Source organism: Anopheles stephensi, chromosome 2 (assembly GCF_013141755.1).
Source record: "Anopheles stephensi strain Indian chromosome 2, UCI_ANSTEP_V1.0, whole genome shotgun sequence".
Lineage (NCBI taxonomy): Eukaryota > Metazoa > Arthropoda > Insecta > Diptera > Culicidae > Anopheles > Anopheles stephensi.
This window is the reverse complement of record NC_050202.1, coordinates 51,780,043-51,807,311: the sequence shown is the minus strand read 5'-3', so window position 1 is coordinate 51,807,311 and position 27,269 is coordinate 51,780,043. Positions and strand designations below refer to the sequence as shown.

At 43.7% G+C, this 27,269-nt stretch overlaps 1 protein-coding gene across 4 annotated transcripts in view; it reads left to right on the top strand.

Annotated features, from left to right (window-relative positions):
- The first annotated feature begins 2,610 nt into the window (after nt 1–2,610).
- LOC118502665 overlaps nt 2,611–27,269 on the top strand; it is a 53,817-nt gene continuing 29,158 nt past the window's right edge. For 2 of the 4 annotated variants that reach the window (XM_036035131.1, XM_036035128.1), the window contains exons 1-2: nt 2,611–2,748; nt 6,873–7,356. In XM_036035131.1, coding sequence (XP_035891024.1) covers nt 7,261–7,356 — 96 coding nt within the window. In that variant the 5' untranslated portion in view covers nt 2,611–2,748; nt 6,873–7,260. Of the gene's footprint in view, nt 2,749–2,802; nt 2,962–6,872; nt 7,357–27,269 lie in introns of those variants that run through there. The other 2 variants (XM_036035130.1, XM_036035129.1) reach the window with 2 other exon arrangements.

Here is a 27,269-nt window from a genome sequence, read left to right as displayed (position 1 = left end):
CGTCGGTTTCACACACAAAATACTACCACAGAAGCGGGCCGATTGTACACACGCGCTCAACACCTACAACGTCGGCGATGACCGAAAGAAGAGCAAATCGGGAGCTGGAAAAATGCTTGGAGAGAAAGCTACCGGATTTACACGAACGCTTTACGGTGTGTGGATGTCATCCGAATAGCTTTCAGATGGAAGCACACGCTGTGACACATTAAACTTTACAATTTATCTTTCACATACAAAGGCTTTTATATGTCACACGTCTTCTTATTACCACACAAAATAGGAAAATTTACTCACAAATAGTAGAAATAGGTAATGACACGGCTTGCTTAACGCACAACTTGTTTACACGAGCTGCAAAGACGTTCTGATCAACTTGCACCGAGTTGCGAGTAAGCTTCCTCCCTGCAGGTTGCGGAAGCGATTTGACATCCAGAATATCCCCATCCCGACGCTAATGCGCATGTACACTCCCGCTACTCGTTGGGAGTTTATCGATTTGCTGGAAGAAGAGAGCAATACATCCATATGGGTGGTTGGCCCGTAGCATTAACACACCCCAAATGCAAGTGCTTCTCCGGGTGCTGGTAGGATGCATTGGTGAACATGATATGTTTAGCAGTTATGATGAAAAACGTTATGGATCAAAAATAAAGTTGCATAAAAAAAATTTCATATGTTTTGTACTGTTGAGATGTTTAAAATAATTGAGAGCGCAAAACAGGGCATAAAACTAGAATTTAAAACAGTTAAAATAATACAGAAGCTTTTCTCCAGCTTATTCAAATTAAAATAAGTTGTCAACAGTTGCAGCTCGCGTTGCTCGGTGCTATAAAACTGAGCGCAAGTCGACGAAAACCAGCTCCGCCATAAACAGCATTCTCATTCAGGGTTGAGCAACCTTTTATGATTGGAGCAAAAATAAGCTGAGGTCTGCCCAAAAAAAGAAAAAAAAGTATTAAAACCTGACTTCAATCCGGCTCAAATGTGTTTGCTTTCAAATCAAAAATGTAAACAATTCCTTGTTAATTTAAAGCAAAAACATGTTTACTCTATTTTTTTAAATCCATGTCAAGTCTTGCACTTACGCCTTCCTGCTTATTGTAATGCTTTTATTATTAAGAATTTCACTAAAAAATCTTCATTCACTTAGTATTAGCAGTGTACATTTATTTCGGTGTTTATTTCTATAATTACAATAGTTGACGATAATCAATTTAAAGAGAGCTCCTCACTACTTAATATAAAAGTTTGGCAGTACCATTTGATCTATTTGCACTTTTTTCTATTTTACTGGGAGTACAAAATCTTTCTAACTTATTAGTTTTGATTTGTTAATTTATTATGTAAGCTTAAGGAACGTTTTCCATTTTCACATTATTTTTGACCATGATTGTTTAGGTTTTAAAAATTGCTTTTTAAATGAAGTGGAAATTTAATAAATTTCAATTTACATTTTTTATTAAAGAAATAGACTTGCAAAAGGGTATTATAAAATTATATTAAAGTATTCAACTATATATTAAGAATCTTAATTTTACTATATTGCTAGCTGCTTAGGGCTGCAATCTTTTTAATAGAGCTTTAATTATTTTGAGTATTCTTCTATTTTATTTGTATACATGACTTTCTATCCTGCTTATGTACCTATTTTATTTGTTTATTCTCTCTGCTTTCGACTTAACCAACCACATAGACTAATAATTAATGTACTACAACGTAATACTGTACTAGCCGTAATAGTTTGAAATAAATAAACGAAAAATAGTAAGCTAATGGTATATAAAAGACAATGCTTTATGATGTTTGACATGAGGATAAACTTTATGAATAATTAGAGTAATTTATACATAAAAAAAAACAAGATAAGAGTAGATTTACAAGCATGAAAATGAAAGCCATGAACGGAAGCCAGCAAGAAAGGAATTTAAAACAAGAATAAAAAAATAGTATTTGAAAATATTTATTTAAATTCCATTGCCACTATCAGTTCATATATCTTTCTACTATGTATAGAACTCAATAAAATAATGTGTAATGTAATGTATAATGTGGATAATGTATAAACACATAAAAATAAAACCATTTTCAAATTTAACGTTAATGCTGTTTTTTTGGAAGCTACTGTACGTGGCGGGAGTAGCATAAAATGTTGATGATGATGAATGTGTGCGTTCTCCAGCTCAAATTTTTATGTGTGTATGCATTCGCGACCAAGAAACGCATGCACACCAACATAACAACATGCACTATGGACAACAGCACAATTAAAGTTAATCTAAAATTTTATTGTAATTTTTGTTTCTGCTTGCTAAATTTGAAGTTATGAAAAGTATTTAATGAACTTAGCAAAAAAAGTAATCTTTTTTAATTCATTTATTTTTGTTAAAAAAACTCAAAAAAAATCAAATGATTCAAATAAAAACATTCCAAAATAAATGATAAATAAATCACAAATCAGAAGAATTTGCTTCTTCTTAATTTCATTTAAAATACAAGAGTTCTACATTAACTTACAGTGACTCAATTTTGACCACTGATGTCCAACCGATCGATCCCACCGTGCGGCATCGCGAGGCCCTTTCCCCATCTTCAACGTTGGAGCCCAACGGTGGGATTTTTTTCATTTGTTGTGAACCAGTCGCGTGAATAGGTCGCGATCGTCGTAAAACGCGCACATACCGACCGACTTTGGGAGGCTTTCGGGAGAGATCGTTCGTGCGCTACGTGTAGAAGCACAACACTCACGTAAGTTCGTCTAAGCCGTTTGACTGTGCGTGTAATGTGATTTAAAATAACGAAACGGAACGACGGGAAACGATCCAAACGTGAAGTGTGGTGCCTCCGTACGTGAAGCCAACACAAAGCCTTATTTCACTGATTTCCGCGTTTCATCGGGTGGCTCTATACCAAGTGCCCAGTCACCTCAGTCGCGCAAGTGAAAAGCACAAAACAGTGTCAGTGAGTGAACAACTTTTTCCCGCGATCATAGCGAGAGTGTGTGAGAGAGAGGGAGAGAGCGAGTGAACTGACGGAAAAAGGGGCTGTTCGGTGTTCCGTTTTTCTTCGCGATGATCTCGTGTATGTGCTGTGTTCCGGGGAGTGTGATCGAGTATTGGGGGTATTTCTTGGATGAAGTTGGAGTGCAAACACGAAGAAGAAAAATTGAACCCAAATCGACTGCTTTACGCTGAAGGTCAACCGTGTTTGTTGAAGTAGCAATTTTGACAGTTCGGCCGCGAGAAGGTAGCTCAGGAAACGTATACGATCGGTTGAAGTGGCGCGCGCATTTCTCGTCCAACATCTTCAGCCGCCAGTGTGTTGTTCCACACAGCACCAGCGCTACAGTGGTAATGGTAGTAGCTACGAGGCCCCGATATTGGTGGTGGTGTTGTGTCTCGGTCGAAGATCGAAACGTTCAGCGGATCGCGGAATCTGGCCCGCGTTTCCGACTTGCTGTGCGTGCGCGCTGGAAACAAACATGCGATCGGCCACCAGGCCACCAGGGTGATGGTTGCCCGTAAATGGCGCCCCGGTCAAAGCATTCATTACGTAATCCTACGCAGAAGGGACAAACTATCAGCGAAGCGAAACGCGACCAAACCCCCTTGCGTCGACTCACTCCACCAACACACGGGGTTGTTCATCGATGTGTCTGTGCGTGTGTATGGGGATGTTTTGATGTGTAATATATAATTTCGGAATTAAAAACCGAAAGTGACTGACGCGCTCGGTTGCGGACCGTGTACCTAATTTACCGGTGCTCTGCATTTTGTTGTGCCGTTTCCCGCTTAACCACGCGCTCAAGTCTCCCCAGCGGAATGCAGTTGAGATCGACTGTTCGACTGCACTGGGGTTAAAAACAAGGAAATTTAATTACATCTTCACTGTTTGATGCGAGAGCGAGAGCGAGAGTTACATCGCTCGAAGCACGTGTTACATCTGTACTGTAAATGAGTTACAGGAAAACATTCCTTACCCTCCATAAACGATCACGGGATCGATCATTTGCTCAGGTACGAAGCTTGATTAGAAAATTTGTCCTCTCGCCCATCGGTGACGATTCTTGGCAAGCTGGTCGGTGACTCAAACCACTATTACCTCACGGGATAAAAATGCAGCAAATCGTTTTGGTTGGAATTTGTTTTTGCGTTGTAAGCGTTCGTCACTCCGCGCGATTCAACGACGGTAGTTGCTACTGCATTGGTTAAGTAAATACTTATTAGCAAAACATGAACGGCAGCTTCCCGGTGCGACAAACAGCAAAGGAAAAATGGTGAACAATATGGGCCTCAGAACCGAACCACCTTGGGAGAGCATTAATTAATGATTCGTTTGGTTTGTTTGGCGATTGTTTATATTATTTCACGCTGGATAACAACGGTTTAGGAAGTTTTTTTTTGAAGACTAGGCAATGGTCATGAAGCTTGACGCTAATGAATTCCGGTGCTTTGAGTGGGTGCGAAGGTTTTGAGAGATTATGAAACTTCTGATCGATAACCGGTGGCTTCTTGGAAAGGTGCGTTCGTCGCTTGTACCAGCGCAAGTCCTTCGTTCATTTGGTGGAGATGTTATCAAATGAAACACGAAATCAAAGTGTTGGAGAATGATTCTTAATTCGCTGCTTATCATTGCTTATAAAAACTCTTTTGAATTTGGGTTTTTGATAATAATTGCAATAGTGCATGGAGCTTGAACAAGGCTTTATTTGAGTGATAATTTAATTGGGAACGATTCAATTATTTTTCGGTAGATTTCCTTGGATGACTTGGGAAAGAATTAATTTTTTATCAGTAAGTCAATTATTTGGGGCGGTCCGGTGGCCGAGGCTGGTCTTCACGCGACTCGACCAGGGATCAAATCCCATCCAGATCGCCTCCCAGTAAGCTCCAAGTCACAGAAATCCAAAAAAGACAGGCCAAAACATCTCGAAGTTGTAAGAGCCAAACAATAAGAAGATCAATTTTTAAAAACTCTTCAAAATCGTTGCCAGAATCTATTTAACAATACTTAAATTAAGAAATTTTCTTTGGTAAATTTGAAGCACTTTGCCCTACTTATGTGCTGTTTGACTTCCTTTAACAAAATCATTCGTGGGGTAGGAATCCACCAGAGAACAGTAATCGATTTCTCAACTAAAATTGGATAACTGTACATCCTTCTCTAATGTAACATCGGAAAGGAATTCGCTCGTCACAGAACCGATGAACAGCTAACGTATACAATTAACGGCCATAACGCGCGCTGCCGAAACTGCAAAACGATTCTGCCACGTGAGACCGAAACATGCGAGCCTCGCAGCCCAAACATTGACGCCATTACGCTCCGTGACGATCGCGCTCCGTCCGCCGTATGGATGGCCATTGGGGTCAAAAGGTTGTACCGCTACACACTGCTTGACGTATGACAGACGCTAACCGGCCGATGAGGGTTGTTGGCACGGTGTCCAATGTAGGACACCGCCAAGAGTGGTATTTTCCGCTCAAATTTGCATCTCAACGCCATCAAAGCTATCCCGGGTGCTTCTCAGTGCTCGCACACCACATCACTCGGTCAGCTAAAGAAGGAGCAAAAAAAAAACGGCAACCTCAGTTCGGGTGTAGATTCCATATCCCGACGAGGCCGATGGGATGGTTTTTAAAAAGTTGGCGAATAATAATACTCTCGGAATGATGGGCGAAAACTAACAACAAAAAAACTGCAAAACTTCTGTTATCCGACACCAATCCGCACCGAAGGTGACGCCGGTAGATGTCTGAAGCCTGTGGCACGTACTACCAACGGTCGACGAGAGCCACACCCTGACGAGAGCCCTCAACTAGTTTCAGGCTGGAGCCAGCAGGTCTGGCAGTAGCATCGGTGCTTTTACATGGCTTCCATGCTCCAAACTTTTGACGGGGGAGGGATTGCTGCTAGCAGCAGAGGAAAGAAGCAGTTGGTGCAAAATTTGACAGTTTTGAATTACAAATAAGCGTTACGGTATCTGCAAGATGGTTTACTTTCTGTCTTCCTTGGTTGATTGCTTTTCCGCGCCCATTTGGACGAACCGGCGTGACCAGCGTTTTATTTTTCAACCAGCTTAAGAATCGGGAAGCACGTTTGGAAGAACTGACCTCCAGAGCGTTTCCCACGATGTGCCATCTCGGGAAGAATCCATTCCATTTTGTCACGAACCACAAACGATCAAAGGGCAACTCCTGTCGAAAGCGTTTTTGGGGGTAGAATAGCTAGATGCGTTAGAGTACCTCACAATGGTCACAGTAGAATCGGCCGAGTGTCCGGGCGACCACGAGCAGATAACCATCATAAACATCATCATCATCATCATCAGGAGTTAAGTTCTGGGTGGGTCTTTGTAGAATTTATGTGTCGAAAGATGTGTCCTCTGCGATGAGTAGCCTCGGTACTCATCACCCGACGATGATACCAGGACTAGGCTCGGCAACTCGGTATCGTGATTTCGGCCGGCACTATTGTTCGCTTTGACATATGATCGGTCTAATAGCTGCGGTAATGGAGATCTCGCTGGCCACAGTCACCACCACCACGATCATTTGCCGTCATTCACTTATTGTGCGGGGTTTTCCTCATCTAATGTTCACCTATGGTCATTAAACCGAGTGGTTTAGATAGGGTACGATAACTTCCAGAGCCGCGGCCCATCAGTGACGGACGTACAAGTGACGGAACAGTTGAGCGTGAAGCAAGTGAATAGAACCTCAAAACGTCTCCCAACCGAAAAAAAACAACCACTCCCCGAGTCTCTTCTTTTGAAGCTCTCGATCTCTCATGTCCAAAACCACCGATTCCTCGCGTTACGCGTGCTTCACTTTTTCATCATTTTCTCTTTCTCGATCCTCCTATTATTACAGAGCGTGTGTGTGTGTGTGTGGTTATCAACGGTGAAGTAAGAACGAATAGCCCGGGGGTGATGTTTAATTGAAGAATTTGAAGTGAAGAATTACCGCAGTTTGGCCGTTGGAAGTTTCGGGGAAATTTCGCGATTGTTGAGGCTTTCACCCTTAACGAGCCATTGTGTGGTGCTTGGTGGCCCAAAAGCGTGTTGTGAATTGTGAGTGAGTGAAACAAAACAAAACCGGGGGGAGTGTTCCCAGTGCATGTGAAACGTGGGCGCTGTTTTGATGATCGCAGCATAAACATAGTTTCCACCAACCACCAAACAAACCTTCGACGGCTTCGCTTTTCTTGAGCAACACTGCAGAACACCCGGAACCGACTGCGCCCGCGCACACGCAGAGGATGGATCGAGATGGGATGCGCCGTCAACCGGCGTCAGTCGGCAGCCTGATGACACTAACGGTGCTGTTTGTTCTCGGCACGATCTTCATCGGTCAGGTAAGAACTCACCCGCTCGAAGATGATTCAGAGCATTTTTCTACGGAATCAGCATTTGTTTGCCTCGGTCCGGTATGGTCCGGCGACACTGAGTCAACAGAAAATGAGTGTAGCTTTTCCCACAACAGCAGTAACAGCCACGTCTGGCTTAGAACGGAACGATCTGCTACAACTGTGAAGGTGGCAAACGGTTTGCCAAACCCCTTTCTGGTCGCTTCTAAGTGGTTGCTGAGTTAGACTTCTCACTCAAAGAGGTTGACTGTAGTGGAGAAAAAAAACTTCCAAGACTTACACCTTAATATTACGGTTGCAATAGGGTGCATCGGTTGTGTTATTTCCGTGATCGCGCTCGAGGGTCATACTTAGACGGCACTTTATTATGCACAGCGTGAGTGGTTGCATTCTTTGACACGGGACGAACGGACACATGGAATGCACCCGATGGATACGCAGCGGTTATGGAAATGGCTTTCCCCCTTGGGGGGAGCGAAAAAAGAGGAAACACTGCTGCTCGATTGCATTTCGCGTTCGCGACTGCTTGCAAAGAATATGTCATAAAATGTGCATAAATTTGTTTGGCCAATAGCAAATCGATGCAAATTTTATGATGAGTATGTTGAGTCGAAGAGCTTTAGGAGGCAAAATAAAGGAACGGTTTGGAGCTTTTTCCCCTTGAAGTTTTTCTGCTATCCTGTTTGTGCTCTTTTGTTACAAGACATTTCCCAAAATTGTTAATTAAGTTCGCCTCGCAGATGTTCGTTTGGGACCGGTTTTTCTTCGCTCTCTCTTGTTTAAGGAGATATTTTTAAGTTGTTGGAGGGTTCTCAAATATTGTAGAATCCTTTCCACGGACCATTGAAGGTTTCTCCTTTTGCCTCTTTTTAAGTCTTGAGGTGTTTTTTAAGGGTTTTAAAAATATAACTAAATCTCACACATCATTGAATGATTTTCAAACATTGTTGGACTCATCTCGTGATTTTTGGATGATTTTTTCAAAAAAATTTGAATGTTTGGATGTTTTGACATTTCTTTTTATAGTTTCTAAAATATTGTAAAATTTGTGCCACAGTTGATTGAGAAAATACTTATTATTTATTAATTCTTCTAGATGGTTTTTAGACCGTGTCCCAAAAATTATGGAATCCTCTCCTCAATTTATTTCCATGTTTTTAACAGTTTACCAAATATATTTGGGTTTATCCTTGATTTTTAAACAATTTTTCGGAATTCTTTGGCTCATCTCCACTGTTTACTGACAGTTTCTCTAACATCTCCATACTTTTCATAATTCGTTTTGACGGTCTCCAAGGTTTCTTAGCTCGTTTTACAGTTTGAGTATGGCTTTTCGACCCAGCTTGTTGTTGTCCTTGATGCTGGAATCATTTGTATTTTCAGAACTAAACAAGGACCTGAAGAGATGGATAAATTGTTTCTTGAAGTAAGTTTAAAAGAAGAAAACAAATCTCCTTCTTTGGCTCCACAACGTCGAGGCGTCTTGGTCTGTTCATGAAACATTTGCCCTTGACTTGTGGTTCTCATTTTCAAAATTTCTTCTTGTATCTTAACTGAAGGGAAGATCAAAAAGTTTATTCTTTTAATGGCTCAAAGAGTACATTTTGAATTATAAAAAATGTCTCAAACCATCAATTTGAATTCAGAATCCAATTATTATTTTTTTTTTAAAATAATCTGTTATCTTGCGAGGAATTGTGAATAATTGTCAATGTTTATAATATCCACTTTAATTTTGGATATTCGTCAATAAAGTCTGCGACTTACTCAAAAATTGCAGGAAAACCGTCAATTATGAAAGACAGGTTTGAAGGCGACGGATTCAGACATATTTCGGAGAATCCTGTAACCGAATATGTTCTTGCGTTGAGTCATGCTTGTAACGAAGAATTCTATTACCATGACGCATAGGAGATGATGCACACACACGAAACCCGAAATCGAAACAAAACAACCAAAAACCACAAAACAAGAGTCAGTAAAAATATCGAAAAACGAGACGTGAATGAAATTTCAACTAATTATGCTTCCAGGAAAGGAAACATCACGGTCCTCGGGCACGGCACTGCACGATAACGGACGATTATTTAGAGTTTCGAGAAGTTCGCTTCACCAGACACACCTCGATCGCATGCAACGTGCGTTTCTGCCGATGATGAAGTGCTGTTGTGCTTGTTGTAACAAAAGCGATACGGCCGAATGAAGCCATTCGGCCCCAAGTGGCCGTGCCTGTTTGTTAATCGCTTAAGCAAATGCTCACACGTTTTCCTCGGAAGTTGTCATTCGGTATGGTGCGTGTGAGCTCACTGTGTTTTTTTTTGTTCGTCTTCTTCCTCTGCTTTGTAAACGATCATCATCTTGCACCTACTTGTGACCCAAGGTGATCGGGTCTTGCTTGCTTACATACGGGTCAGCCATTGCCCGGTGTGGATACGTGCTTTTTATGCTGCTACCATCGTGCCCGTTCGAAGAAGCCGCACCAGGATAGGCCAAACAATTTCTCCTCTTTACGTAACGATCATCCCAAACATCGATTGACATTTTGATCGGTTAGCACCCGGGGGCATTTAAAAATTTCACGTGTGACTTGGGTTCGGTCTCGAATTATGATCTTTTTTCTTCTGAGCAAACGCGGCAAACAACAGCAAGAACAGACATATGAAGCCTTCGCTGGAATTTATTCACCTCGCTCACAACTCCACTCGAGACCCGAACCGGATTGCAGCACAGGAAACGGACCGTATGATCGCCTCCACAAGCCACTCATACAGTCGCAAAATGGGGATGGGGAGATTTGCTCTGCGACACTGGCGTCACGAGACGGCCTCCATTTACCTTGAGCAACCCCCGGGCATCTTGCACGACCACACGGTGACGATGACGTAATGTCACCAACTTTTTTGCGACTTTGTCGACAACGGCTGCTGCTCGAATGGCTGAGGGCGACTCAACCTTACGGGTGACACCTACGAGACGTTGGCTATTTCGTTGCTGTGCTTGTTTTCCGGTTCCATCGTTGTTAAGTGAATCAAATGTCTGTCTTTTATTAGCAATAATGTAATTTCCCTTGGAAGTTTGGAATGATTTTTCCCCTAGGAGAGGAAGATGACAGTAAGAAATTAAAATCGCATTCACAACGAAAGTGTGTTCTTGGTGCACTTTCGATCGCCGCCAAGCATCGTTCGCTTCAGTCTCTGCTGTTGTTGCTGATGACGACGATAATGATGATGATTGACGATAATTGGCGTAACGATTTTTTTTTTTTTGCAAGCGGCAGCAAGCGAGTGTGAGCCTCGCTCCTGTTGGGCTCGTTCCTGCTGGCTGCTGTACCCTGTTCCTGACGCCTTTTGATTGATCGCCAGTAATTATAAATGGTCCAGAACTGCAACGGATGGCCCAGGGACGGCACGGCACCCGAGTGCACGACTGTTAACCCCTCGAAGGGCTAGCCCCGGCGGTGGTTTGGTGTTTTTGTGTGTGAAGATTTAAATCACGCACACACACACTTATTATCGGACGGCACATCGATAATCGCACATCGGAGGAACACCCAAGAAGAGCGTCGTTCCCTAGGAAGATGAATTGGCAGGACGAACCGGAGATCATATTTTACACCTGCTCTTAAATCCCGATGGCAATTCTTTGGAGTAGCATGGAGCATATTTCATTACGCAGGAAATAACTCATCACACGCAAGCTGTTGCTCGTAAGGGGTTTTGATTTTATCAGCGAGACCTTAACGTTGATCAGAATTACACAGGAAAACAATGAAAATGTTCGTAAAGGGAGCCTATTTTAGCATTGTTTTGATTCAGAAGACAAGCTTTAAAAATAGATAATGAGGGGCTTCATATCGAAATTAGCTAACTCAGTAAATTCAGTGAAACTCAGTACACCATATCTAGCCGTAGCTACGAACGATTCAAGACACTCACAAGGTGCCCTCATTGATTTTTTCCTGGAATAATGCTGCGAGGCTCACTTGCCACCACGGTACACCTGTCCAAACTTCTGCTAGTTTCAGAAACGATTATCAGAGTAGTGTAAATATTTTGTGTGGTAATGTAATATATTTTCGAAATAAGACCATCATAAAAACCTGATATCGAATAAAATTGACACCAAAGTTAGCTCTTATGCTGGACAGTCATTTGTATTGGTGTGCTGCCAGTGCAATGTCAACTGGTAAGCTTGCAGCTTACATTTTGATTTTGTCATATGATCTGATTACTTACTTACTTATCAAGCGCTACAACCGCTTTCGGTCTTGGCCGGCTGCAACAATCCTCGATACCGCTCACAGTTTAGCGCCGTCGTCTGCCAAACGCCATCACTCCATCTCAATTTGGGCCTAACAGACCTCCTCTATCCGTGTGGACGGCCTAAAAGGTCTTTACGAGCTTGGTCGTCCGGTGTCATTCTCATGACGTAACCAGCCCACCGGAGCCGGGCGTGTCTACTTCGCTGCACGATGGTGAGATCATCGTACAGCTCGGAGAGCTCGTCATTATAGCGGCTACTCCATTGTCCTTCCCCACATACGGGGCCAAAAAACCTTCTGAGCATCTTCCTCACGAACGCAGCTAAGAGGGCTTCGTCAGTCTTGGACAGAGTCCATGTCTCAGAGGCGTATGTGAGTACTGGGACTATAAAAGTTCTGTACAGTCCCAGCTTCGTCCGTCGCGACAGGTATTTAGAGTGGAGAAGTTTCCTCAGGCTGTAGTATGACCGGTTGGCAGCCAGCACCCTTGCGCGTCATTTTGGTTTTCGACTCGTTAATCTCCAACCCGAGGTTCTGTGCAGCACGCTCGATCATTTGATAAGCTTCTGCTACATAGGAGATCCTCAAACCAATGATGTCTATGTCATCAGCGTATGCCAGGATCTGGATTGACTTATAGAAGATGGTCCCCGAAGTTTTTATCTCCGAATCGCGGATAACTTCCTCTAGCGCCAGGTTGAAAAGGAGAATGGTATGATCTGATTATTTTGACATAAAATCTATCTGTTCCTTAACTATATCCTGTAAAAAAAATCTGTATTAAAATTTAATGAATAGCAGCTAAGAATCATTCAACAAGCAGAGGGATGAAAGAAGGGTCTTGATTTCGTATGCTAGGTAGTAATTCTTCCCTTTTGAGTTTACATGAGACACAGATCATCGTAAGAACAATTTACAGTCACTACATTCATCTCTCTCAAATACATTGCCAGGGCTTCTTATTATAACTGGATGAATGTTTCAATCTTCAATGTATTTAACGCTGATCGCCCGATGCTCCAACAGCAATTGCTGCCTTCGCCCATCTGCTCCTTCATGGTGTGTTTCCTCATGAAATCGATCATGGTGTTAAATGTTTTCCAATTTTCACTCACATCTTCCTGCTCGATCGATCAGTTTCGCCTGATCGCCGCCCCAAAAGATGCATTCTATGTCATGCGTGTTGATGAGAGTGCTCCAAAGCCACCAAACCTACTCCCATCCCTTATTTCAACAAGTACGTTTATTATTATTTTCGTTTTTTTTCTTCTTTTTTGGGAAAACCTAATTTGATGTGGAGATGTGGAAATGAAACATGTTGCTTCCCCATTTTCACACTCAGAGCCCCCAGCCTAAACAGATGGTACGTTGGTTGGTGCAGTAGGGTCGATTTCATTTGCGATTCACTTCCGACATCATTAAACGATGGCTTTCCAACCCCACGTAATGATGCCCGCTGGGAGGCTGAGTTTGGGGTTGTTTGGTTGCGTTTTTTATGTTTGTTCCTCCTCTACCATCCTCGGTACCCCTCTCGCGAGCAGGAAAATTGACTTCGTTTGTTTGTAAAACTGGTCCACCACCCCAGTGGAGGGAAAAAGGCACCAATATTTTCGTACACTCCGACATTCGGTGTACGGCACTGGGTGAGCTAGTTTTTCTGTTTTGTTTTATGATTTTATTGTCTCCCCACTGAATGAATGCTCTCGATGGGGTCATTTCCCCAATCCTCTCCCCACTCAGGCCTACCTCTTGCTAGTGTGAGTGTTTGTGTTTATTATGCGAGAATTGTTTCCCTGCACTGAATACCGAATGAAGGAAGGAAGGCCTAGCAAATGGTTTTAGTTTTTTCAATATAAATGTTGGTGAATGTTCTAGTAATGCGCTGTGAATCTACATATCTAGAGCAGAAAGAGTTTGAAGCCGGACACAATTGGTCCAATGTACCATCAAACACAAATGCTTCATGTCTCTAGAAGGGTTGGCTAGAGTTTAGTTCCAGAACTAGGTGAAAATGATGTCTAAAACGGGATTAATATTTCGATTGTATCTACCTCAAATCTAGGTACCGGAATCAAGGAATCAAGGAACCTGGGATCTGGTTTCTTGAGATGAGGTACTTGGGATCCTAGTGATACTGGGTTGTATCAGGGATCAGGGATTCTTAATGTTGAGATACGGGATCTTAGTTACCACTTCTTCTTCTTGCGTGGCTCTACAACAGCCACGGGATATCTTTGGCCTGCCAATGCTGGCTTATCGTGACTTGATTTTACCCGTAGCCGAATAGTCACTCCTGCGTACGGCAAGGCGGTCTGAATGGGATTTGAACCCCGGTTCTGCCTTGTGCAGACAGTCACCGCTATCTCCACCGGACCACCGGACCAACCCGATCTTGGTCACCGGATGCTTGAGATCCTAATTCCAGAATCCTGAGACTTGGGATCTGGGATCCAGGAAACTTGAAATTCGGTATCCAAGTATTGTAATTCAGGAATCAGAGATCCGAGATCCTAAGATCCGGGTTCCGGTATTTTGGGCCCAAATGGGGACCGGAGGATCTTGGAATCCCAAAGTAATCTATGTATTCACTTAGCACAAGACACGCATGAGGCCAATTTTCAAACCGCACAGAACCGTTATAAATGGAAGCGCGTGCAGACACAACAGACCCGGCCCGTCCCGAAAGGAAAGCAAACGAAAATACCATAACAAAACCGAATTCCAAATCACACACTCACCGGGGTGGGATGTACATATACGAGCCTATCCCCGATAGCATCAATCTTCATTTGCTTTGCTAATCACCAATTCGTTAGCATTGCTCGAAAGATCGTTCTCGACCGAGCGCTGGCTGAAATTACAGCCCTTCCCACGGCATTTTGTTCGATGGAATTTTTTAGCGATCAAGATATGTCTGCTGCGGATCTGTAGTGTTCTGTGGAACGTGCTGCGAACTCCCGCTGTGCAGTATTTGCCGTTCGCCACATTCTTTACACTTCATCCGATGCGTTGTTTCGAAGCGACACGGTTCTATCGGTTGCTGATTACCGTAATCACAATCGCTCGTTCTCTGCGGATGCCACCGGTGATGACCCCGACGGGTGATAGAGTGTCTAATTATCACCTCCGCTAGAATGCGTTCTGTACGGGGACGGGTGGATTAACTTTTATCAGAACACAGTCATTTGCTCTTCCTGGTTTGATAACTCGAAACAGACAGGTGAGACCTGTATTCTCTATTATCTAGCTACTAGGTCTGATGCGTCTACTCCCGTGAGACTCCTCTTCTTTCCACTGACAATTAGATAACGATCAATTAATGACATGTAATCGTTGCTTTCTTCCGCGTTGGCTCGGAAGGATCGGTATGCGACAGAGAAGGAGAGAAGCTCTACTTGGCAGCTATGGAAAATGATAGTTCTCCACTTAATAATATTGGCAGCAGAATGAGGTAAAAGCGTTCATTTTCCAAGTGTCGGCTGTGGGCTGAAGGTTTAATGCGCGATACGATCAGTATAAGGGCTGGAGGAAGTGTAACTTTCTCTCTTCTCCCCTATTACCCGTCTCCCTCGGTCCCTCCAGCCCCTCCTACCCCTCCAAACGATCAACTGTCTGCACCTCAATCAGCACTCGTTTATTCACCAGTCAGTCATTAGCATTGGAGCCCGCTGACGGTATGTCTCCTGGTTGGATGTGGCCCTGGTGAACTGACGGCCGGCACCACGGGTGTTAACGTACGATCGCACTCACGTTGCGTCACGTCGGTTACGTTGGACCAACGGACAACTGCAGCATGCATCGGAGCAAAAACGGAGAGTCTGTACAGCTTTTCCCTCTCTTTTTCACTACCATACCGTTTGTTTCGGCTGCCGAGCAGTGCCTGCAGCATCTTGCAGTTTGGAGCTTTGCATATTTTTTGGTTCTTCGGTGCAGAAAACCGAAACCGGTTTCGATTTTTATTTCGGCGAGTCGAGTGTCGATCCTCGATGCAATCTTGGGCAGCCCGTTGCATAAATGCGTTCCTTTCGTCCTAGCAATACGCTTGTGGCTCACAAACTTTAGTCACATTTTAGCGAGTGTGTGTGTGTGTGTGTGTGTTTTATGGTACGCAATAAGAATCAAAGGAACGAGAGGGTTGACGACACAGGAATCTAGCGTCATGAGAGTTTGTATGAGTACCGTGTGTGAGGAGAGGTAGAGCGTTAAGGAAAACCCCACCCCGAACAGCATTCGGCAAGCGTCATTTCGTTTGGATGATTTATCAGCCATTGGGGCTAGCATGGCTGGGATTGGAAGTAGTTTAAACTCACCAGCAGATCGTGACTTTGACTCCCCTTTTTGCCTTCCGTATAAGCAACATTAGCTGATTTCATCATATATCATGCCTTTGATCGGGTGATCCGGGCATCGAGCAGCGAACGTCATCGAGACAATTACGCTTTACTTTTTATTTGCGTTAGTGAAATAAAAAGAAAGAGAAAAAATGAAAGAGAAGAAAATATTATAAAAATTAAAAATAACCCTTAGCAAACGCTTTCCAAATGCAGACAAACCGGCCCAGAACAAGCATTTCGGGTTTCTCGCCTGCTCGGGCGTTGTAGTCGTTCGTTTTCGGCAACGACCTACGGGCGGGATTACTGCGCCTTGCCACCTTTCTGAATCGTTCCCTTTCTGTGCAGACTACCGGTTTTTTTTCCGCGGCGTACATCGACCAACCATACAGGAGTGGTTTTCGCAAAGGATTAATACATATTTCACCGGCAAAGAACAGGCCACGCACCGCGTGGGTAGACCGTTCCCGAGTGGTGCAACTTAAATCATTCGCCTTCCTGTGTTGTGTTGGGAACAGCTTTTTGCTGCTGTTGCTGCATCGAGACCCGCATGTATGGCGTTATTGAGCGCGGGTGTATCACCCGCAAGCAGCAGCCAACGTCCAGCAACGGTCTCTCCCAAGCAATCAACATAAACCATATTGATTTCGCAACTCACGCTCGCCACCACTCGCTCGCTCGGCCATTGCACATTACGAGACCTTCTGGTTGAGATAGGGTTTTTACAAAAAGTTTTCTCGGTAGGATCTGCAACCAAACAACCCCAAATGCTACCCCGAAACAGGTTTCCCCATGTTCCAAGAATTGCACACGGCGGTGATTAAGATTATGGGAGCAACAACAACAGAAGAAAAAAAATCCAACGGAATTCCAACTTTTCCCCGATGAGCGACATCGCGTTGTTAAGTTTGAGAGTGTTGTTAAGTGAAAAACTGTTTCCCTCCCCGGTATCTTGAATGTGGGCTATATCTAAGCCACTTACCTTCACGTGCTAAATGAATAGCGGAATCGATGTGGAAGCCCAGTTTGACGGCCCAGAGAGACACCCGGCCGAAAGACACTGTGTACGCTTTACGGGCAGCACACTTTTAATTTACACTCGCAAATCAACGGAGCCTAGCGAAGGAAACGATGGAGAGCACCGATAACAGCACCGTAATATCCTATACGGATGGTGGTGGCGTCCGTTAAGAGAGCGTCGGTGCTTAAAGACCGAAGAAGCCGCCGCCAGTGGTGGTGGTTTATGCCTTCATTATGAGCAGTTAAATGAGTTGGGCTCGAGGTTGGTGAAGAGCAGCAGCAGCAGCCTGCCCGGTTTAATTTGATTTGAGGCAAAACATTCACTTCAAACTGTTCTTAACCGAATTCCGTATGCGAAGTCGAGTATGCTTGTCTAGGTGGAATGCGCTAGACTTGCATAGATTTGCACTCTTTTGAATGGTGTACTTTGTGTGTGAAGTTCTTGGAGGAAAACATATGTTTGAGTTGCTTCTCGTGATTCTGATCCATTTTTAACAAATAATTCTAGCTACAGCTTCCCAAAGAATCACAAGACTGTTATGCCGCATTTGACGACTATTTAGGCAATTATTTTTAAACAAATAACTGAAGAGGTAGATTCTGGTCACTAGTTGCCGCTCTCTAGGAAATCGGCAAATTTCCGCAGCACGGTTGTCCGTTGGAACTTTTAAAGTTTTGATAATCTTGGCCTTTGTCTTTTTTTAGAATTGATGAGGAGATGAATAAGCAATATATGGACAATTTTTATCAAATGATATGAAATATTTTTAGACTGAATTGGATTCTTTTTCATTTTGTAGTTATTCTCAGATAGGTATGGAGTGTCTCTTAATTCTCAGTAGATTCTCTAAAATACAGAGATATATCAGACTCTATAGTACGAGTATGTGTGAGGTGTTCTTAGGTCTAACGATGGATCTAAAGGCGGTTCCTCTGTTCCGTTTCTTGGCATGTATCGTGAATTCAATTTTGTGTTGGACCGAAACGTGCCCAACTTGACGTACGTCGCATTATTGAAGAGCATTCGCTCCGTGAGTCTCGTTAGTGTCCTAGTCTTACCTAGCTCTTTGCTCTTTGGTCTGTTGATTGTATAAAAATATTAGACACGTATCAATTATAGATTGAATAAATATGAACAAAATATTACAATTGGTGGTTTTTATTTCAATCATTAAAAAATGGAGTTGGAATTAATTGCAAGAATTGGAAGACTTCTCAAAATTAAACAGCTTCTAACTATAACATTTATGAGATACATAACATTCACATCTGGCTATATGAATCCCACGGAGCATACTGAGGTCCGAAGCATTTGAAGATACGAATTGACAACCTATTAGATTAGCTTATTGACTAAGGACAGTCGTGGTCCAGTATTATCGAAATCTAATTAAAAAAGTCACAGTATGTCCTAATGAAAACCTTTTCTAATGAGAAGGAAATTATTTGCAGTGACGGATCAACCTAGGAGCGGAAGGAGCGGTCGCTCGGGCCCTCGTCGGCTAGGGGGGCCTCTTCGGCAAGGGAACTCCTGTTGTTTCCCTCTAATATCACAATGTGAGCGGTCTCAACTGCCATTCCACTCGGGGCCTCCAAATATGTCGACCCTCCACTGAATATTTGGCGTGATATAAGGCATAATTGTGTCAAGTAACGATTTACAAAAATCATCACTTATTTTAAGGATTTTTAAAGCCCAGTGTTTTGTAAAATAGCGTTTAATTTTTCATAAAAAAATCAAAAATTGTTTATTTAAAAAGCCTTATACGGATAGTTGTGAATAAAAGAAGATTAGGCATTGAAAAATGTAAAGGGGTCTCAGTTTATTACAACTGCTAGTGAGGCTTTAGTTAAGTGCCACACACTTTACCACTTGAATGGCTTTCTGTTGGTCGATAATTTGTCCTATGCGTGTTTTTAAGAACTTCCAATTACTTTCAACCAAACACGAATCTGTATCTATCTACCATGCTGTGTTCCTCCTTTTTTCCATCGTTGCCCTATTCTCTTCGCTCCACTCCAAACACGCCAAGTTGTGCAGCAACCCTGGTTCTGCATCCCCTGCTACGGAGTAATTTTCTTACACCTAATTTCTAACCGTGAGCGTCCTACCAAACATAATAGAAAAACAACCCGCTCATCCATGGTCTTGTGGAAGGATTCTAGCAGCTGCTGAACCACCAGCAGAGAAACTCAAATTGGAAACGAACGGATTAGCTTTCCGCGGTGCCGGTTTCCACAATTCCGATCGTCCACTGCACGACAGCTGTGGACGGATTGAGTACAACTTACGGGCGCACCGGTTCCGTTAGTAGGAACCTGGAGTGGATCGGTCCTGAAGCAGCGTTGGCAAGGGCTCGTACAGCAAACACGATGGCTCCGGTGGCCTCCGACGACGGTCCATGCCAGTACGGTCCAATGCCCGGTGCTGATCGTCATCGAATTTCCATCCAGCGCGCAACCGAAGCGCATCGAAACTGGTAGCCGACTGGTGATCATCACTGCCACTTTGGAAGCTTTCAATCGATCATCGATTAGAAATGGTGGTGGCGGACGCGGCCCAACGAGACCGTCCCCAGCTTTGTTTGTCTAGCTGTGAGCCATCGTTCCGGTTGAATGGACAGGAATTTTTGCTGCCAGATGCTTGGTGGACTCGGCCCTACGACCGGTGTGCGGTGTATTAATTTTCAATCACTCAATCATAAACAAACGCCCGATCGGGGCCCCGGCAATGGAACGGTGTAATGCGACGCAAATATCAATCTGTTACGCCACCTGTCCCAGATGCGTGCGTGTGTGTGTGGTCTTTGTTTCGTCCACGCGGACACGGTTCAAACGTTCCCGGTTTCGGTGTGTCTTTGATTGTGTCGTTATTGTTTAATTAATACAATCGCGTGTTGCAGCCGTTTTTTAGGTACCGTTCGGTTATGCTACGAAGTAGGGTGGAGGAAGTGTTCGCCGTCAAGTTCACTAGAAAAGAAAGAGGAACAAAAAAAATACAATTATGCTTGGAAGCGAGGTAATTAATTACCCAATATCTCGTGGATGCGATCGTCATCCGTGGTCGAGTGGTCTTAACGTCCGGATCGGGGTAAGAACCTCATCCCGATCGTGGCCAGATAAGTGAAAGGCGCCCAGTAACGGAACCGACCCGGTAAAGTTAAATGTGACAAGCGCATGTCAGATCGTGGCGCTACCGAGAGTCAAGCTTAAGGGCTAGAACGACACTCCCGAAGCGAAGTAAAGTGTCGCAAGACGAAATATCTTTCATCGAACGGAACAAGCTGCTACCAGAGTGCCGTAGGAACGCTTCCGAGAATTTTCCCACCAAACGATTCGCCGGGGTTTTGTGACAAGCAGCCACTGGAGGTACATGTACTTATTAATTAATGCCATGTTGCCGGCAGGAAGGAAAAACTCCGTAGCACTCTGACGGAGGGCATAGATCAGTGCGCCGATTATAACCCGACCCGATGATGAGGTGAAAACAAATTGCAATGATTTACAGCGGCACCAACGAATGACACTCTAGAATGAGAAGCGAGAAGCACGGAAGAGTAAGACAAGAGGGACAATTTGTTTCCAGCGAAGAGAGAACTCTTGTACGAGACGTTGCTTTGGGTGTTCTTCGAGTAAAGAAACAATCTGCGTAATTTTTATTACGTATGTACTGATTACAGCCAGGATGCTTTTCATTTACTGTCTGTTGTGGGTTTTGTAATCCTTTCGCAGCTACAGTTGTGTTCAAAACAACAACAGTGCCATTTGGAGTGTTAATGTACTAGTTATGGACTATTGAAATCTATTTAAACAAACATTTTGGTCATATCTTTCTATAAGTCTGTTTTTATTTGTTTATTTATTTATTTTATTTATATTTTTAGTGTGACGGCTTGACGCCGTATTGTCAACACGATGACATGCATGCGTTGACGATTACAAGTTCACAAAAATAAACAAGGCATAAGTCTGTTTTTATCTGATAAAAAAGCCGTCTTGAACACATTTTTGAAAATCGTTATAAAATAAAATTTAAATCAGTCTTTTTTTTTTATTCATAAAGAACGGCCTGGCCGTATTGCTTAAATCAGTCTTTGAAGGATTCCAAATCAAATTTATGACTACTTTGAAAAAGATTGAATTCGAATGATCAATTTGAGAGATTCAAACGAATAAGAAAGTCCAACAACCAGGAGGTCTATCAAGGGTGAAACCTAAAATTGAGAAAAAAATCTGTAATGTTGCAAATCAAATTTAAAATAAGAGTAAATACAAGATAGCTAAAAATACCCTTCACTTCACAAAACACTTTACAGGGTTCTCGACATAAACTGGCAATACCCGAACTCTTTTCCGGGTCAAGAAGAACTGTGATCCTAGTAAAGACGTTAAATATCCGACATTAGAGCTATCATCGAGCAGTTATTGAAACTCAATCCGTTGAACGGTTTAAGCCACAATAATAAGCTTTTTGCATAATACTTCCGATAATGATTCTACCATATGGTGATCGATTTTTCTTAGGTTCCCAAGGACCTAAGTTCTATTGTTCTATAGTTCTATATCGTCTTATTGGGCTAAAGGTTCCAGTGAAACCGATTTTTCACCTCAATACTATCAAAATTTTACCAAAAATCTCCAAGTGATAGCCTCTTTACGTCGTCAAACACTGGAAAATTTGCTACATTGACTAACCTTGTCAAACTGCCAAGGTCTTGGGTTAGAGCAAGGTTTTCTGAACAATTTAAAAATTAAATTGTTTATTTATTTTAATTCTATAGTTTCCATTTCAACCTAAAAACTTCAAAAAGCATCTAACAAAAATCTGGCTTCAGACATCTTAGTCCTCAATAAATTGTCTTCGGGTAACTTCTATTTTTTTGAACTCAACTGTATGTTTCCATTTCCTCTATTTGAGGACTTCCCTACCCGATGTGTCCCTTTTCGGTACCCTTCATTAGAGCAGTTGTATGTTTTCCTAGCCCCCGGAGGGCACCATAAAGGTGTAAACGTGCTTCAGTCTCCTCCCGCTTTACCACAATGAGTCTGTCAATTCGAATTGGCAGTTAATTTAAATTCTGTCCACACACGCGTAAACGCTGCCCAGTATTTTGCCCCCCCGAGGGTCAAAAACCGAAAGTGAGGCCCGGGTTCTTCGAACAGGGGTGCCCTTATATGCTACAAGAGCACAGAGACACAGTGAATGGCTTTAAAGGTAAAACATGCAGTAATTAGATCGCCGTTCGCCATGTCTGCACTTTGAGCTAGGAGAGCTTGAAAGGTACCGAACCTCCGGGCCGAGAAGCCTGTGGACAACTGTGACTCGGGACGACGATCGGATGGCCGTGCTAGGATTGCACAACGCACCAGTCGAACCGAACCCCGAACTAATCGGTTTTTTCGGATCAGCCGTAGACCGATTTCTTTCAATGGTAATGAGCCATTGTACGGAGGTGTGCTCCGAGTGAAGGATCCGATCGTCCGTAATCTCAGCCCCGATGATTGTGCGGTGGGTGCGTGTACACAAAGGATTTCGTGTGTGAGAATTCCGATCCGAATAGTGATGATGATTCGTACGCGGCTTGATAGCGTGTACGCACAAAGGACCTTTCGATGGGGATGTCATGCAAACGGTCGAAGCTCAAGCTTTTCTTGCGCTTTGGTGTTGTGCTTGTACCGAGCGAACGGCGCAGAATCGCTTGTCATAAAACACGATCTTCCTTTATTATACCATTCCATTGCCCGCCTTAGTCCTGGCTCAGGGACGGGCGCGTTTGCGATTCCCGCTGAGTTCATAATAAACTTGCTCAAAATATCGACACCGCGCCAAGAAACGCGTGGCTTCAACTTCCCATGCCTGGGAGGATATCGGTGGCCCGTGCAGAATCGTGTGCCTCGGTATCCCTTAACGATGCAAACGCAATCGCGATCGAACAGCGCCGGTCTTCGTTTCGTTCTCCCATTTCTGCAAAATTATTCATTTCGTTTTCGGTTTCGAATAGTGCCGCCGGGTAAGGCGCGACCATAAAGCGTTCCCCGAATCGAAATTGGACATCGCGTGCGACTTGGTTTGGCCATGCGCGATACGGAGAATAGGTAAACGCGAACCTTTACGGCGGCACCGAACGAGAGTGAAAACCACATGGTTCTATTCAAAGCCTCTTCGGGGAGCTTGCGCAAACTCCTACACAGGCTAGGGACGAATGGCATCCACGTTGCGTCACCGTTGATAATACGAACGAACGCTTACCTCCTGCCGTTAGGACCTTTCCCGACTTCCCGAGAAATGGACAACCTGGGGCCAAAAGTTTGTTCCGAGATCGAACCTCATTCCTGCACCCATTGCCATAACGTCTGCGAGAACGGGCAAACGGGATCCTTCTCTGCTCGGGCATGCATTTCCGTGCCGCAACACTTACCGTTGCATGGTTGATACGCCATTATGCCCGTTGCCCTCCGGTACAGTGAAGAATGCATGGTACGAAACGAATTATGACGTCAAGCAATGTGGGATGGGATACTGCGAGCGTGTAATGTTATAATTATTTGATGAAATAATTTCCCCCCAGGAAAAGTGTTTCGTGTTTTTGCTTTTCATAACAGCATTTTCTGTAATTTACGTATTTACGTAGGAGAGATTAGCTTCTTTTAATAGCGGCTCTGGATTCGTTTACAGTTCGTTTCTTTCTAATTATCTGCATACTTTGGTTGGCTTTTAATGTGGGAATTAAATTAAGCAATGTTTATTGTTCATTTAAAAAAAAATTCTCTATAATCATGGTAACATTCAAAGTGCTTGTCAGTTTTTGGCGTCTTCTCATCTGTCCTTTCACTCATGATCCCTCATTCCGAGATCCAAAATTTCATCTTCGCGTCTTTCTCTCAGACGCGTCTAAGAAGATTACTTCAATTTTAGATGTTACATGTAACATATCTATATGAGTCTTCTTCTTCTTCAGCCTTACGACCTTTTAGGTTATGCCTGTCATTTCTGGCTTACACATATGGACTTTGAAGCTCAGTTTTGCCGTGTGAAGACCAAGCATAAATGTGTAATGGGACCATAAATGTCCTTTTATGTAGCTGAATAAGTGAGGTGTTGAAGAATTTAATATGTACGATCACCTGTATTTATACCCATCAGCCCTACGCAAATCAGTCATCACTAACAGAGCTGCCGATGGTGTCATTTAGGTGTTTGCCACGTTAATCTCCAGTCCGACCAACTTATTCGATGGTTTAGTTAGCTTCTGCTACAAAGGAAAGGCTCAAACCGATGATGCCTATGCCATCAGCGTATTTCCTGCTGGATCTTTGTTTGTAGAGGATGACCCTCGAAGCTACCATCTTCGAGTCTCAGATGGCCCTTTCTAGCACAAGGTTAAAGAGAAACCACACGAAGCCATTCCTCTGACGCAATCTCTTCGTGGTTGCAACGGACCTCGAGAGTTAAGAAATACACATCCAATACTTTGCTGACTTCATCGCGAGTTTTTTGTCCTTCGTTCGAATTATCTTAAGATGTTTTGTTGCTAAAATGAGGGACAGGATAAGTACTTATTTTTGACTTATTAACTTATTTATGAAATAAATAATCAGTTTCGAAGAAATATTTTAACATGAATAGAAGAACTCTTTACCAGAGCAGTCGATGTGACTAGACCAGATCATGACCATTCATTTACTTATACCACCAGAATGGCTTAAACATGATTCAAAACTGATGATTTCTAGAACAACGCTCTCATACAACATTACCAGCTTACCATTCCAGCAACTCAAACCTCACTAGCAACATTAATGGCTTTCATCTATTCTATTCCCATCCCGCCCTATTCATTCACGTGACAAACGACTCACCTTCATTACTTTGCATCTGCTAAACTCCCCCCATAAAACGTGTCCACCACCAGCGCAATCTCCCTTTTGGGGGAAAATTAGAAAGCTCTGCTGCAATTCATACTGCCACCTGTACCGGGCGTGTGCATGATTTCGGGCACGAACTCGAAAACCCCCAAATCAAAGCGACGATTCAACCTTATAGCGGGCCAGGCACAGTGCTAAAACACGGCACGGCGCACTCAACGAAATTTAGCACACTTTCCAAATCGCACGCTCGCGCCGTATGCAATATTCGAAGCCAGGAACCGGTCGGTCGGAAAAGCTGGCAGAGTCGCGTGCGTGTCGGATGTCGCGGATCTACGATCGCGTGCATTTCCCTTCTATATCATACCACCCAAAACCCATATTCCGATACGCCGGTCGGTACCTACCGGTGTCTCTAGGTCTGCCTAATGAATGAATGCGAAAAATTTGCGAAAAATTGTGGTTCCCACCCTTAGCGAAAGTGGCATCTGGGTGGGATGGAGTGGGTTCACTTTTACCCTGTTTTTTTCTGTTGGATTACCGTTAGCCAGTTCCGGATTGATGGTTTCGAGCACAAACAAGCGCAAAAAAAGGGTTTGAAATGAGCTGTGGAAGCTAAAGATCAAGCATGAGCCCATAAAGCTAACCATTTAATACGATAATTCTGTATGGTGAAGCTGATAACGGCAAGTAACGGCACAGAAGCAGTGCGGAAGCGGGAAAATTCTGCCAAAGACTCGTTCAAGAACTCGTGGGCTAAGAGCTAGAGTAGGATAAGGGTGCAATAATTAAAACCTAAGCAGCAAGTACCTCTCCGCACAACTGTAATTCACAATTTTCTCTTCCTCGTTGGTGGTTTTCCAATTTCCTTTTTCGATATCCACAACCAGTGGGAAAGCCGCTTTATCTTATTTAGGGTTTGCGGTTTCTAGAATTTTGTATCCAATTCTCTAGTCCCAGAACCCACCGATAGCCAACCAACGCGCATGAAGGCGTATCGAACGGAGGTCGAACGAACGATCTGTTCGCTTCTGTTTCTGCATGTGTGGAGCTACTCGTGCAGCGCCTCCGCACATGAAGCACACTACCGCTGGGAGATGAATTCTTTTCGCAAGCCTTGTCGGGCAGGTTGGTGGGACTTGGATGTATGTCTGTGTGTGTGTGTGTGTGTAGACGATCGCGTTCTTAACACCTCCTCAAGTAAGCATACAGAAACGGAACATGAGTGGGCACCCACCTATGGTACGGTTTGGCAGTGCAAGATCGCGCCACAAGTGCACGAGCGAGTCATTTGTCCCGCACCGGCCCGAGTGGAGGTTCGTCGCTTGAGACGTCGTCGAATCGTCCCACCACAGCGATCCCGTGAAGGCCACCGTGGCCTTTGAGCGTATTGAGTCGGCGAACAAAACGCGTCGTACGCCCTTGTTGTGGCAGGCTACATACATCATAAAGCGTCCAGCGGCTGGACTGTATCGAGCTTGCTCTCGTTCGTTGACCGAAGTCGCGTTGAGTGAAGGTGCTAAGCCCGAATGCTTCGTTTGCGTGCCACCGATGAAACAATAGAGCGCGGCATGGGCATATTTTCAGCATGCTCTAATTCTTGTCATTATTCGCTGGAACAAAACATTCCACGTTTCAATGTTTACTGTTGCTGTTAGATGTGAAGTGAGTCGAATGGAGCCGAACTGAACACATTTCTAGCGTATTTAACCCTACCGAGGCATTCGGCTGAACTGTTAGAACAATAAGCAAATGTGCTGTTGGAAATGTAGCACCTCACAAGATCACCTGAATGCCTAAGCCTTCAAATGTTGAGCGCTCGACTAGACCTTGAAGTTGAGCTTGTTGAAAGCAAGTAACCTTTTCCCGATCTTCCCCCCTTTTATCAGCTTAGTTCAGCAAGATTAGCTCCAGGTTTCCTTTGCTCTATTCACTCGCTTGCTCTCTTATAATGCTTAGCATTGAAGTTTGGAGATGAAATCTACGATTAGCTTCAGCGATGTGGGAGTTAAATGTGTGTTCGTAATTAAATTGCTCCACTCGATCTTGATATCGACAGCTTTCTGAGGGTCGATAGAAGGCGGGAAACGATAAAAGCAATTTCCCCACCCCAACGGCTTTTAATCGAACGAACGAACTCGCCTGGAAGCAGACAGCTTGACTACCGAAATTCTCTGCTCCACACTCAAGCTGGTCAGAATCGAAGAACGATGATCGAACGGAACAGATAAAGTGTTAACTGAAAGATTTCTCATTCCGCTTGAAGCGTTGATCGACGGGTAGCTGACGATCGAGGCGGTTCCGTTGTCGATACGCTAGCACAGCGTGTGAACTTCATGAATCGATCCGCGAATAGTAGCGAACACCGTACGAGCAGAACACCTGCAAATCGATCGGGAACAGAAATTAATTAGAAGACTATT